We start from the raw sequence: 15,764 nt of genomic DNA, 5'->3' as shown, positions 1-15,764 counted from the left end.
ACTATAGGCCTAAGTAAACCTCAAGTTGCAATGTCCATTCAAACTACCAGCAGTCATTTCAACCTCTGAAGCAGTTAAACAAGTCCTGTCTCTTTTGGACTTGCATGCAGACCAAAGGCTGCTGCAGAGTTCTGCATGGTTTGATTCAGAGGTTCCTTTATAATATACACTGACATACCTTCACAGGGAAAATTTCCTGTCCAAACCCATCCAGACGTTCCACTTCATTGATGTACATTAGCTCAGCCTCTGCTGCTGTAATGCCACTGCAATTAGATTAACAAAAGGCAGTGAAGAGTTCAATATTACACACACACACACAAAAATACGAGCAAAAAAAAAAGTGAGTTTCACAAACCACTTGAGAAGACACTTTGGAAATGCTGCCTGGAAATGCACAACACAAAGATAACTTTCAACATTAGGACCCTTTTCAGCAAGGGGGGAAATTTTACTAAATGTCTCTAAGCTAAGGTACAAAGCACAGTTCAAATGACAGGAGGAAAAAACAGAACTGATCACATTACTCAGCTTCTTCCACACACATAAAATCTGTGTGGAAGAAGCTGAGTAATGCGATCAGTTTAGGCTTTATTAAACCACCAGGTTGTGGACAGTTTTGGATGGACAACTTAAACCATAGGGGTGCTAATCTGCCTGAATTTTATACAAGGCCACTGGAGCTTCCTAAAATGACTTAAAAGGAAAGACACACATTTTCAAGTTGGGTGTTCAAAAACACAGGCACTAAATCTAAAAGTTGAACAGATTCTCTTTCATAAGACAGAACAAACCAGCTGAAAACTTTTACACACGTGTCTACACACGCTCCTGTCACAGCTCAGGAATTCAAACAGATTTCAATTCTCAAAAGCAGGTCAGAATAGATTGCAGGTTGCTCCAAAAAAAGGCCACTATTAATTTTTCTCCTCTTTACTCCTCCTTACCACAGCTTACAAACAGAAATATAGGAACCAGACAAATACCTGGGAGAAGCGAGGTGGAATACAATCTACCTGCTGAAGTGAGAGGAAGTATTTGCTCTTTGTGTTGCAGAAATAGCACTACAGAGCACAGCAGGTGGGAAATCTTTCCTTTCAAGTCTGTGAGTTAACCAAGATCACACAAGCAGCCCATGGCAGGGAGAGAACAGAACCAGCCCTGTTCATGGCCAGCTTGGAAGCTATTCCTTTGGTTGCATCAAAGGCCCAGGCTTGCATTGAAACTCAAAACTGAGAATGGCCTTAGACTCAGAGATTGGTATTTGTCCTTTTACAACCACTTTCTCTCATGTAATGGGGAATGCAGCATCCTTCACATAATATTCCTATTGCATATGACATGTGGGCACTGCCATTTTTTCCCATAACAGCACTCCAGAGGTTTGAACACTTCCACCTCTGAAACACTTGGACAACATGAAAGACGCTTGCTCACAAAGAAGGTTTTTTTTACTGAAGCACTAATGCACACACTCCTGGCTCATTAACTAGTAACACTATACTGTGTCTTCTCCTTGAGACTTCAAACCCAGTTCCTGTTATTTTCATTTCCATTACACTGAGAGCATTTGTATCCCCCTCCTCTTGAAAGAGGCCCTTGGATTGCCACTGATAAGTCACAGGGTCTTTCACACCAGGATTTAAATGAAATCAGAAAGAGAAAAGAGTCTACTGCATAGCACAAGTAGGGTTACATATGCTCATTAAACTTAAGGGTGTAAATGCTCATTTATTTGGGATTAAGTTCCTCAGTCATTTTGTGTTTACAAGAGGCAGATAATCTTTTGTGATAGTCTAATTAAAAATCCAGTGACACAAAGCATAATAGCAACTTAGATAAGCTAGTTAACCACTGCCAGGAATGCATGGGTAGGTAGGGAAGGACTAGAACGATGATAAATTTTTTTTTAAAAAATAGCACAAACTTTATCATGTCAAACTCACCTGTGAGTTCGGTGCTCCTGAGCAACCTTCTGAGTCAGGTCCTCCAGCACAGCCTCATCCTGGGTCCAATCCTGTAAGATCATGAAGCAGCATCAAAAACTAGTCAGCCAAAAAGAGGGAGGATAAAATGGCAGACAGAAATTATGTCAGAAGACAGTTCAAGACTTGTAGTTCCAGAGAGAGAACCTATCACTGACCACATTGAAAATTCAAAGCATGGGATGCTGAAAATATGTGAGAACACAAAACTCTGATTTTTTTTTAATTTTTTTTTTTTTTTTACCTTCTTTTGAAAGGGTAAAGTGATACTGTTAAAAACACGGGTAAGGTCCTTATTATTCCAAAATAGAGAACAGATTCCAGAGTGCAGATAAAGGACCTTTTCCTGGGTAAGTACTAAACAAGTCCTTAAAAATTTGGAAATCCACAAAATAATATATACCTTTTAAAAGCAATATAATACACAGACTATGGAAAAATGGAAAATGAATTCATGAGTATTTTTTGTCCTGCAACATACAGGTAACTCCCTTCCTCATGTTAAAGGGATTGAGTTTTGCTACTTCTTCAAAGATGCATTAAAACCTACTTTATGCTTGCAACACATTTCTGAGCAGAAATTTTTATACTATCCAAATTTAATAACGTGTGGTAGAAACAATTCTGAAATAATTGGGAGCAAGTTAATAAAGGAAGTCTACTCATAAATACAGGGCCAAAAAAAGGAAGCTGAAAAACTTTCTTGCAAAACCTCAAAGTTCTTACTTTTATTGAAGAAAGCCTTAAGGCTGCATGTAATGTACTTAAATACACAGCTTCTTGCTCAATGGGGCCCTCCCCTCTGATATTTGCTTCTGCCACAAAAAAATGTGAAAGTGGTAGCGTGCTAATGAAAAATGGCATGGTACATGCCTATGCACAGCCACACACCTGTGGGGTGTACTGTGTACACAACTTTGTTCTTTTCACTGCTGAAGAAATGCCATTTGACACACATTGTAGCCTCACAAGATCAAACAGCACGAACGCAGCAGCCCCTCCCTCATCCACAAGCTCACTTCACTAATGAATTTATAGCAATGTTCTCAGTGGAGGCTTTTTCTATGCCCCAAATTCACTCAAATCCCCCAACTTGCTTAGGACTTGTTTGTATCTGCAGCACTATGCCATTGTTACTGAACTTGCAGTGAAATATTTACTTTTAGGTTATCCATCCTCCCCAGAAGAGCAAAGAGAAGTAGTTAAATAAATGTCTAGAGAAATAGCTGATTTAAGAGTAGGCTTCTGAAGGTGTAGGAAGCAGACACTCTCCAGATCTTCTTAAATTTACAATAGTTGCATGGATGAAAGGCAAAATACCACAAAGCAATAGTAAACATGCAAAACAGAAGAGAGCTGACCACACCACCAGAGAGGTAGCTAGCACAAAAATAGAGGTTCTGAGATGGGCCCAAAGAGTAAATTGCTGAACCACAGAGAAATTAACCTGAAAGGTTATCTGGAGACCTAAAACCTCCCCTAATTTCTGAACAGAAAAATAGCACCAGCATATCCCTGGCAGTGTTCAAGAGCAGGCTGGATGGGGCATTGAGCAGCCTGGTCTAGTGGGAGGTGTCTCTCCTCACGGCACAGGGCTTGAAACTCTTTGATCCTCAGGGTCCCTTCCAACCCAAACCACTCTATGGTTCATTTTGTATTGAAAGAACTTTGCAGAAATTCATTTACAAAATTACTCCCTGGCAACAACACTTTTCTCCATGTATATTTTCAGCCATCTTCTTTCCCATTTAGGCTATCATACATGACTTCATAAGCCATCAACTACACACAAGATCATCAATTACTTATCAAGAGATAAGATGGCTGACCAAAGAAATTCTGCTCCACAGAGAAGATAACATAAGTTTATTAGTGAAAGGTTAATACTGAAGCCACATTTTACATGTACATTCTACGTAAAGCATATTCAGATCTCTGTACATTCCCATTTTCCTTCTGTTCTTTTCAGATTGTATTGAACTATCTAGTGGCTCAAAATTGCACTTTCACTTCAAGACACCAGGCAGATGAGGCAGATGTCACCTTTTTGGACTTAAGATGAACTGTCCACTGCAGTTCCTGTACAAAGAGCATGGGTAAGTGGGATGAAATGCTTCTCAAACCTTCAAATTACAGTGAGATGAATCATTCTCCCTCTACTGCTCCACTAATTGCAGAGGGAAACCAGATGCCTTAACTTCCAGGCAGCTACACTCAGGGCATGGAAACCCCACCCTGCTTCCAGATATTTTTTCCAGTTGGAAAGAATTCCATAATCTTTTTTATTTATGAAGATTACACTGAATACTCATGCTGATGGACTTGTTCATCTAAGACAAAGCCAGCCTTAGCTCCAACAGGCATTTGTTTTGGTTTTTTTCTTCTCTAATTCATCCTCCCAGAGAATCTCAATGTCACAGACTGCAAGTGCTTGGCATTTGTCACTAAATTTCCAATATCACTAGTGATCTAAGCTCCTTCCCTAAACATTCAAGTTATTTGCTAGCTTCCAAATGTAAACTGAGTTTACAGCAAATGTTCCCTGGAGAACATTTTGAGAAGACCTGATTCAGGCTTCACTTGAGTGCAACAGTCAGCTGATGTAAATCCATATTCTCTTCAGGCTGCATGGTTTGTCCTGTGACACAACATTTACTACAGTAGCAGCAGCCCTTACATCCCCTTGATAAGCCATGCTGCTAATACCACCATGCTGCTATTATACACCTCCTAAAACAGCTGCAAATTCTTTTTTGATTCAAAGATGTCTGTTTCTTTTGTGGGCACCAGTTCCTAGTGGAGGCTCAACAGGAAATGAAAATGGGCTGACATTCCATAGCATAGAATAATTCAGCTGCAATCAAGTTTTGGGGAGAAAATTTTGCTTTCACTAGGTCCAGTGCCGGTGCTTTTACTCTGTTATCAACAAAGCCATCTCTGAGTCATGGAGAAATTATTCACAAAAGACCATAAAAGAGAGGGATAAGGAACTCACCATAGGAAACAAGACATATTCTCGGAGGAAGTCATGAGATTCAAACTGATTATAGTCTCCAAAATCCGCTGGAAAAAAAAACCAACACAATTACTCATTTTGGCACTTTCCACACATGTCAAGACCACACTCAACCTCTGCATGCACAGATGCTTAATTTCAAGTGGGCAAGTTCTCTCTGAAGCCACAGCCCAGCACTTTTGCTTGTACTTTAGTTTAACATGGAGGTCTGAAAATAACAGTGTTATTACCAGAGATGGACTGACAGCCAACAAGTAATTTCTTTCTTTGATCCCTAATATAATGACTATTTGCAGTGCTTAACCATCAGGAGAGTGCAAGAGCTTGTTTTTCTGTAGCCTTCTTAAAATCATACCCCCATGACAAAAAATGCTGGGATTGCTCAGCCTCCTTAAAAATTGTGCACACTTTTGCTTCTCTACCATTTCCAATCCTGACCAGGCAAAAAAAATTAGTAAATTTAACCTAACTCTGCTACAATTCTACACAGTTGAACAAAAGATTAATTTTACAGCCTATAAAGGTTAAAAACCTACAAAAGTTTTGGTTTAACCTAAAAAGGTTAAAAGTTGGTTTTATTAAAAATTGTCAATAACCAGCATAGGGGAAGGTTTATCCTTCTGCAGCCAACCTAGCAGTGCAGGCAGTGTGTTGGTTTAACTGACTGGCCCAAACCTTTCCACTCACGTCTATGCTTCTTATACATCTCTCCAAAAGATACTGATCTCCATGCTCACATTCACTCATTTGTCAGGCTGAGGATTCTTGTCCAAATGTCCTTGAGACTGTGGAGTTTTGGAAATGCTTACTAAAGAATAAACTGCATTTAAAAACCCCAAACAATGCCTATATTTATCTATCTGTTAAATATACAACAGCTTATATCAAAAGAGTATCTTGCCAGGAGGTTTTTATTTTATATTAATTGAACAGGATCAAACGCCATCTACAAGATTCTCACATTATAGGAGCTGGAAATCCCCACCATAAATCATTTTATCTAAACATTCTTTCAAAGCTACTAGACAATTTCACATATTGCAGGATGCCAAAAATGCAGTTTCATTTTGTTTCTACCTCAGAGTTATGTTTTAACATAAACAGAAAGAAATCAAAATGGGCATGAAACAGAGTCTGCAAGTTTAAAAGAAGTAAGTATTTCAAATACCTTTGGTTGCATCACATGCAAAGGACAAAGGAAGTAATACAAACTCAGGAACAGTAGGATTGACTCATTGTCAAAATTAGGAAAAAGCTCCAAAAAACATATTCAGTATCTATTCAGACCTAACTTACCCACTGAAAATCTTCATTTATCTTAATTAAAAGATTCATTATGGAATCTTATACACAAATTTCCCTTTATTAGACAAACATTTCAAGATTTGACAAGAAACATTTTCCCTTCAATAAGATACAAACACAGCATTTCTACTGCTCTAAAAAAAGACCATAGAAGCATTTCTCTCCATTGAGCCTTTAATTGTCAAGAATCAGATCCCCGTGTTTGCTATTTATGTATCTACTTCCCACTTATCAGAGAGCATCATTGGTGCAGAGAACATCATTGCTGAAACTCTGCCTCGATTTCTCATTGTCAGCTGTGGATAGACTGGAACATACTTTATCCAAATACAGGGCTTCTTCCTCTGCACATACACATTTTATGATCCTACTTTTATTGATGTCCTTAGGAGTCTCAGAATAAAAATCATATTGTAAGAAGCAGTTTATTATTAACTTATAACTCACATAACAATTACGGTCATGTGTTCTTTCATACTTCAAATAGCACTATACAGCAAAATGAGATTTTAATTAAAGGCAAAATTAAAGCTGCTGCCGTGCTTTTTGATGTAATTTGCATTTGAAACCAGAGAACATGAAGCAAATTCATTACTGCAAAGTACTCCATGGTCAGGGCTGGAAGAACTGGAGTTTTGTTGAGATTTGCTTGCAGGAATTTTAGAAATAGGAAAGCTGAGCACTGTGATGTGGTCCTTCATTCCCACCCTGAGGCTGTGAGTGTTCCATGCACAGCAGTCCACCCATGCACTTTGGAAACAACTGGAAACCCAGCTGCTGTGAGTAGGAGTCATACAGGGCCTCATGCCCAGTCAAGATGAAGGACAAACCAAAACAGCCATTCCTGGACAGAGGCTATGGGGTCACATCATCCCACCTTGCACTGCCAGACCAGCCAGTCGAATTCCCTGCTCGAATGAGGATATCAATCGCCCATCAAGAACATCCTTTTTCACCTGCAGGTAATACTGATATCTACAAAAAAAAAAAACAAAACAAAAAAAGGAGCACAAATGAGCACAAATTATAATATCCATATGCTTGCATATTTCTTACAGGGAAAAAAAGATAGTGGAAAGGAAGGAAAAAATCACCCCAAACAGGTCGGGCTGTTGTACAGAGGTCTGTACCCAGCTTCAGAAGCTCCTCATTGCCATAACAAACCAATATGATCCCTACCTGTGCAATGCTTCCAGATGGGTGAAAGGGAAAATAAAAGGTTCTAGTTTGGGTTCTCCAGACCACATAGGAGAGGGACATCTGTGAAGATTACCTCTTTTGTAAATTTTATAGAGACCATGCAATCCCCAATGCAAAACGGGGCTTTTCTATGTTGCTTCTATTGTTTTTGATCCACTGTCACCATTTTGATTGAAGAAACAGAAATTTAGCTGTACACTTTTGTCTGCTGATTTACCTTAAACTAGGGCCCATAAAAAAGGTTTTTTAATCGGCACTTTTCAAGTATAAGGATGACTAAGACACACAAACCAAGCAAACACAGCTTCTAGCACAGTCCATGTGTGCACTCAGCCTCATGCTTCCAACCCCTGGGTACACCTGGGTGATCCAAATTAAGAACCTCAAAACCCAGCAAATGGTCTTTTTCAGGCTGTGAGCAGACACAGCAGCACAGACGTTACTGCACCCTACAGCTGCATGCCTGCTCTCCCTCTGAAACTGAAAGTGGAGGGTATCCACTTAAGAAATAATTGCTTGAGATAAACTGGGATAGAAAGAATTGGTACACAAGCACGCTGGCCAGTCCCAGAGACTGCAAGCTCTGCAAGACAGACAGTGAAGAGCAGTCAAAGTCTGTGGGCAGCAAACACCTAACTGTGCTCAGCTACAACCACATCTGACCTTCTCTCTGAACCTCTTGACAGAGAAGCTGCTCTGGCCTTGCTTTTGAGTGTAAGTCACCTTCCCAAACCCAGCAGAAGGGAGAACCACTGCAATATCACCCACAGAACACAAACTGCACTGCCTTTAATTATGGTTGCAAATATTACTGTTTGTGCTGAGGTATAAGAAAAATATAACTCATTTAAAATGCTCAGATTTGGCTTTCACACAGCCTAATAAAGATTAAAACTGATGGGGATTTTGAAATTTGATGGAGAGAGGCAGGCTGAAAATCATACGTGTTCTCAGCCTGGGCCCTGTGCCTCAGCCCCAGGTTTCACACTTGCTTGGTCCAAGAGACAAATCAGCTTCTTTCCACTCCTTTGCAGTGACCAAATCCTAACTCTGAAAACATGCATAGATGCTTGACATAAGCTGCTTTATCAACTATGCAGGTGAGCAAATGTTTGATGAATTTGAGCTTTCAGACTTGTTTTCCCAAAAGCAGCTCTTTGGGTCCACGTGACATATACACAGGAGTTACATATTCTAGTCTAACAAGGAGAGTAAATCTGTATCTGCCATAAAAATAAGGCTATTATTAAAACAAACACAGTGGTAAGAGGCTACATGAGACTCAAACCAATGTCAAATCTTATAGTGACATTCCAGAGCTACAGAGGTCAAGATCGTCACCAGCTGTAGAGAAGCCATGATTTCAACCACAGTGTGCACACAACTACAGACAAATCACAGGAAGGATTACTTAGGTAAGCACCAACAAAATACAGTGCCAATGCAGTTACTGTATTGTCAAATATTATGACCTAGGCTATCAAAAGAAACACTGCTGTGGGGTTTGAGCTGCCATTTGACTTGCCATAGGAATACAATGAAAGCAAGGAGGAAACACTGCTTAGTGTCTGCCTTGGACAATATGGAATTCTCAAGAGCTGTCTCCACCAACTTTCCCCAACACTGACGTTAGAAATGTTAGGGCAAATAAAGAGCACAGACACTGTTACACACTCACACTCAAAGTTTCACACTCATTCACACAGTTACACATTCACAGACAGCTGACAGCACCCACAATCTGAGCAAGATGTCTACTTACAGGTGTTTCATGTGATTGTCAGGAAGGGGTCACATTTAAAAATCTTAATAGGAATATTCTATAACATTATGGAATGTGTTGGGCTGGAATGGACCTTGAAGACCATCTAGTGAGTTTAGGATTTATTATATATTGTAGATTAGCATGCATTAAGAGTTTAAGGCATGTACACAATTAGTGCTCTGACATTAACTAGTGTGTCTGTCATGAAAAAAATCTCAAGGAGAAAGTTGTCACTTCTCACAGGCAAGCTCACTGAAATGCAATCACTTGCTGTGGTTCTGGCACCTGTTTCAGTGAAATTACCAAGATAATCTGAAGAAGACTGAGGCAGAAACCTGTGGTTGGTACCTGCTTCCCCTTTAACCCTGTACTGACAGTGACAAGCGACATCCATCTAAAGAGTCCCCTGATATGTCTTTTCGTGGTGTCAAATAAAGCATGAACTGGGACATCTGTCCCCAGGCATGGACTGGGGTGGCTAATTCCAATGTCAAGGCAGAGAAGGAGAATACCCTGGAGGAAGCTCCACTAGAAGGCTCTAATAACTCCACCAGCCACAGATTCATGGCTCAGCCATGCTGCAAAACTGTGGTCAGGCTCCCTGCCCAGCCAACAGAGAGGAGCAACTGGCCCCAGTTCTGTCAGGGATTTGAGGCTCCTCCATCTGAAATTAAATTAAATGCTGCTATTATACCACTATGCTAGCTGAGACTGCTCTTTGTTCACTTGGATTGCAAAAGTAGACCTATAATTTGAGGGAAATCAAACATTTTAAAAATGTTTCAGCTATAGATTCACTGAGGAAAGTTGTTCCAGGATAGCAGATAAAAACATGCATTTCAGAAGCCTTCTATTAGGTGGTTTAGTTGGGAAAGCCTATGAGAAGTGAACAAAAGAGAAGTTTGCAATCTGCACCCCCAAATAATAAAAGACAAAAATCAAACTTAAGATTTAGGAAGCTTTAATTACAAAGCCATTCTGGCATACCAGAGGAGTGCAGGGCAGCAGACACCACCATAGCTGAGTCAGCCTAGAGCTGAAATCTCTTACCTTCATCGCTCTCTTTGGGTTAAACTTTACTAGCAGAGCCATTGTGTATTTAATATAATAAAGGCTACTGCAGTTTGCCAGCCTGTAGCTAATTCCAAGGGGAATGGGAGTGGACAACAAGTCTGAACAAAGCCATCATTATAAGGATATCATTTCCCACAACTCTATTTAGCCAACACACAAAACATTGGAAGTATATTTGCATGTATGGCATCAAAAAGCTTATTTTTATAGAGTAAAGAAGCTGCAACTGGATGACTATGAGACAACATCTCAACTCCAGAATCTGTATTTTGGCAATCTATACCATTAAAGAAAAAAAGCCCACCAAAACCCAATAGCATTAGTGAGCAGGAGATAAGGATACTACTTTAAAATTTAATTGCAACAACCAGATTCAAATTCTGCTACAGCTGCATAAATGTAGGGAAACTCCATTTGCTCAAACAATTCTGCATGGACCTCCCCCAGGACCAGGGTTCACATTCAAAAAAGAATGTGGGTGTTTGTATAATGTCACTAAAGTCATTGCACCCTTCCATCAGCAATGTTTACATGATGCAAAATCCCTGTTGCTATTTGATACACACAGAAAATAACTCAATTTTACTGATTTCTATTCTCCTCAACAACCAACATTTCTCATATCACAAGCCACACAGAACCTGGCCTGACCAACACAAGAAGTGAGATTTTTGTAGAGAAATTAAAGGATGGTTTACAAAAGTAAGAATATGGGTGAGGTTTGCAAAGTAATTGCACTGCATCTTCAGGATTTTCTTACGAGTGACTTTCAAAATAACCACAAGGCAAATACTTCCTTACCTAATCATTACCCAGTATTATCAGATCCACTAGCCTTAGTAATCAAGTAGCATCAAAGTTTGCTAGGAAATGTAAAGAAGCAGAACAAAAAATTCTTTTTGTCCCAGGGATTTACAATCTAAATGTATATTTTATACAAAAAGGTGACAATATTGAGTTAATAAGGTTTAATACGGTTTGAATAATGCACTGTGACCTGTCTGGAGTTTTGTTATTTTTCACAGGTTTTACTTTCCTTCTCTATACATCAGGGAGGGTTTGTACCTCCAATGCAGCAGGAAACACTTGAAAAGCTTTTCTTTCTTTTTTTTTTTAATCAGTTTGTTTTATTTGGAAATTTTGAGCCAATATAAATACATCACAGTTTCAATACCAATAAATATTTACCGTGAGTGTATCTGAATATAAACAAAGCACTACAAAACATGTATTAGTTACCCAAGAGGTACAACTCCTTTACAATCATTTCTAATGGTGCTATTACTGTCATGACTAACTTTTTTATAACTCATTAGGTACCATTTTGGCAGCAAGCCAATCTACTGGATAACTACAGAGCTATGTAATTTAACTTCTCTGGAGGAAGAGAGAACTGCTCTACCATTTCATACCTCCAAAAGAAGAAACCTTTAAGACTCAACAGAGAAACAGATTGGTCCACCAGTGGTTTAGCTCAAGAACTCCAGCTCTTTTCCAACTTCAAAAAAAAAATAGCAATTAGAATACAATACAATCTTCTAAAATTAGGAACACAATAAAAGTCTCATTGAGTCACAACAGTCCAAGTCAGCTCATTTGAGATTATCTTAGTATGGTAATATATTTCTGAGGAGAGACACTGCAATATACGCTTATGCAATATGTGCCCACAGGGGAAGCGGTTTCTCCAGAACAGAAGTCTTTTATCATTTACTAAAATTATTTTGAGCACCAGCTTTGATATGGATGTGTCTATTGTTCACCTGACACCTTAAAACCTGCCATGATTTTAGCTTTTACACTATTTAGCAACAGGATTCCATAGATACCTATATGTTATATTTTAAATAGAAGCCCATTTGTTATTTTGAGGATGTATTTTCTTAGCCTTTGAAGTAGAAGAGCCAATGACCTGGCTATTCAGGGAAACCAAAGGAACTCCCTAATAATGACCAAAAAGTGATTCCTATGTATTTATTACATGTTCAGGAGAATTGTATTACTACTTGCTCTTACTGGTAGCTTTTCTGACAAAAACATGCTTTAATGTCTTAATGATCATTAGCATAATTTCATAGAATATCTGAGGTTGGTGAAGCTACTCATGTAAACTTGGGCAGGAATCCAAGGCAGATTTGGGAGATCTAAGGTTTTGTTCCCAAGTCTCAATCCAGAGTACTACTAACTGGATGCTGCTTATTTCATGTGGATCATTCTGCAACAAATCTGGCTTGTAAACTTGGACTGGATTTTATATGGTAAGGGAAGCAGACAGGCAGACAAGACTGGTCTTTTCAAATGCAACATCAGTATATTGGCAAAGATGGTGTTATGATTTCTGAGCCTGAGCCTGCTGAAACACATTTTGGAGGCAAGGATTCAATCAGCACATCTTAATCTAAAGGCACTTAAAAAAAAAAAAAAAAGAGAGAGATACATAGATCCATGATGTCATTTTCAGTAACACAGAGCTAATGCCTCGTCTTTGCCACTTTAAAAACTTAGATGGTGTTGATAAACACCATCTCTAGTTCACTCCTTTGGAATTTCATCAACTTCTCTCCCACCAGCAAAGTCTGGTGTTTCACAGTTCTAGACAACAGCCATTTACCTGGGATTTGTGTTAGAATATAAAAAGCAATGACAGTGTTTCCACAATAGAAGGGTAATATTTTGGAAGGGTATTGTTGAGAATGAGTCTACCACACCCTGTCACAGACCTTCAGGAAGATCAGCAGACTTGCCAGAAAAAGAGAGCAAAGGAGACGAAAGAGCTTTTGTCACACATGCAGGAGGAAATTCCTTCAGAAGCTCAAACTGTCAATGCCAATAGGAAAAACAGAACATCTTGCAGGGTAAGAGCTCTTTGATCATAGCAACCTTAGAGGGTAGGTCAAGGCTAGCTTCAGGTAACTGAGAAATTACTCCGTTCAGACGCAGCATCCAACTGCCTACATCCTGGCTTCCTCCAGCAGCTGGATGGAAAACATGACTGACACTAAAACCAAAATAAATACATGGAAAGATTTGTGTCATTCCCCTTCCTAATGAGACAGAACAATGCTGGGATAGCATCATATTCGCACATTTGAATTAAAAAAAGGAGAACAGATCAAAACACAGTTCCTATCACCTACTTCCAGGTCACTCAATCTCTCTCTTTAAAAGCAACACATTATAATTGAAGGGGAAAAGAGGGGATTTGGCTACAACAGACAAACTTCACAGTGATGGTCACTTTCCATTTATTATGATGTGCAGGTTGTGAGATAAGGACAAATGATGCAGAGCCTGGATGCCTGGCTTGATGGTGAGCTGCACTTGGGGCACACAGTGAAAAGCCAGCTACCACAGCTGACCAGTGAGGTTCCTACCAAAGGCCAATGCCTTCCAAAGGTTGAGGGCCAGCTCCACAGTCAGCTCCTGGCTAAGGATACTAGAACAGGAAAACCTTTGCACAGCTGAAGACAGCGTGATGAGAATTGTGCATTGCTTAGTTGTTGTTTACCACCTCCATTTCAACAGCTGACTACTGAAAGGTTGTTCATTTGTGGGCATTTCCCAAAAGACAATTAAAATTCCAAGTCTCCACCTCCTCCAGTTCTTTACACAGCTGGCACATGATTTCAGAAGTAAATGCAAAGTATTTTAAGAGCAATAAGGTTTTTATTTTGGCATGAATTAGTCAGTAATGCCAAATTTCTGCAGAAAAATAGAGAGCTTAAAGAAAAGTATGTTTATATTACAAATGGACAGTGACTGTTTAGGAAAGTAACACAGATCTATAACCTCTCCCATATAAGCAGTACAGGCTCCCAGTGTAGCCTGACATCAAACTGCTGTGGCTCTGTGTTGCCCAGCATTCAAAGGACCAGGGAAGCCCTCAGCAATGAGCCAGAAGAAAACAGCATCACACTCTGCATTCTCACTGGCAGCAGGAGAGGGAGCACACACAGGAAAGAAGTGCTCTGCCCGTGGTTTTCCTTTCCTGCCATTTCTGATGGGCCACAGGCACAGACATGCAGCCAGGCCCTGTTGCAGCCCGCAGACATGACACAAGCCTTCCAAAACACGCACTCCTTCCACGAGAGGCTTAGCCACCAGATGCAGCTCCACAGTATCCACCAATTTCTCTACATTTATACAGAACCCCCCAACCACAACAGGTCCATCCTCTGTACTTTTACGTTTTTTTTTTAAGAGCGTATTATGCATTTTGCATACTCTGAGTTCAAATAAACCCACAAGCACAAAGTGAAACTTTAAATAAAAAGGCCAGTAATGGCATGCTTTTGCAAGAAAGGAAGGCATGCCACAACCTGATCTTGATTTTCTGCTCTTGAACTATTGAATTAATTATAACAAATTACAGGGAGCCCCACTACAATTTATAAGCACAATAAACTCCCTTACAACCACCTATAATTTTATCAGAGTTAATCCAAATACCTAAAGAATTATACAGCACAAAACTTCAACATGTCTTTTAGAGTAAAAAAAAAAAACCACCAGGGAAGCCATATTCTCTTGTCTTCTGAACCTTTTCATTTAGAAAAGGCTACGTTTGGTCTCTGCAAATTGGTGCCAACTGGAGTCCAGGAAACCCTGGTGACACCACCATAAATTCATCTTTATAAAAGCTGGAATGGGATTGCAAAAGTAAAGCAAAACAAAATTATAAAAAGCAAAGAAATCTGTATTTTAGCATTTCTAACTGAAAAAAAAACAAAAAAGAAAACGTTTAATGCAAATATAAATATTACATGGAAACATTAGAATAAAAAATTTGGGAGCAAAGAGTTTGTTATCCACATCTTTGAAAGAAGCCATGTATCCATTTGGTTTGGGTTTTAAACACATGCTAAAAGTGTTATTGTTCAGTCCACTGTTCAGCCTAGGCTTGAAAACATGCTCAGCTATGTGCTCATATCTCCAGGACTGAGCAGAACACTTGCATTTCACTACAGAGATCCAAAGGTTACAGCTCAGGAAACTATTTTATCTTTTTACCTTCATGGGTTTTTTTTGATCACAAAAAGAAAAAAATAGGTGGGACTGAGTCTGGTAGGTGAATTACAGCAATGCCACATATCACTTCTCACAACATGGTTGGGTTTTTTTGAGTGCAAGCCCACAATATCTCCCACAACTGCTGCCTCCACCTTCACCTTCCTCTGAAAACGATCTTCCCCGTTCTCATACAGGATTCCAGGGCTCTTCCTCCTCAGCCTGAGCTGTGTGTCCCAGAGGCAGCTACTGCCTTGATGCAGGATTTTGGATAATAAACTAATTCACCTGTCCTTTGGTGCCTGACACACAGCATGGGCTCCACCTGAGAACAGGAGCTACAACACACACAGAACCCACCTACATACAGGTGGTGCTCACTAAGGTGCCATGGCATGCAGCCTGTGTGCCA

At 39.6% G+C, this 15,764-nt stretch overlaps 1 protein-coding gene across 2 annotated transcripts in view; it reads right to left on the bottom strand.

Annotated features, from left to right (window-relative positions):
• Positions 1 to 15,764, bottom strand: part of PTPN14 (protein tyrosine phosphatase non-receptor type 14) — a 110,210-nt gene that overhangs the window by 33,612 nt on the left and 60,834 nt on the right. For both annotated transcript variants that reach the window (XM_030235853.2, XM_009096404.4), the window contains exons 4-7: positions 7,184 to 7,281; positions 4,981 to 5,048; positions 1,947 to 2,017; positions 179 to 266 (exon numbers count right to left, since the gene is read on the bottom strand). In XM_030235853.2, coding sequence (XP_030091713.1) covers positions 179 to 266; positions 1,947 to 2,017; positions 4,981 to 5,048; positions 7,184 to 7,281 — 325 coding nt within the window. The remainder of the gene's footprint in view (positions 1 to 178; positions 267 to 1,946; positions 2,018 to 4,980; positions 5,049 to 7,183; positions 7,282 to 15,764) is intronic.

This window comes from Serinus canaria, chromosome 3 (assembly GCF_022539315.1).
Source record: "Serinus canaria isolate serCan28SL12 chromosome 3, serCan2020, whole genome shotgun sequence".
Lineage (NCBI taxonomy): Eukaryota > Metazoa > Chordata > Aves > Passeriformes > Fringillidae > Serinus > Serinus canaria.
Note: the sequence above shows the minus strand (reverse complement) of the source record. Positions and strands in the feature narration are given on the sequence as shown.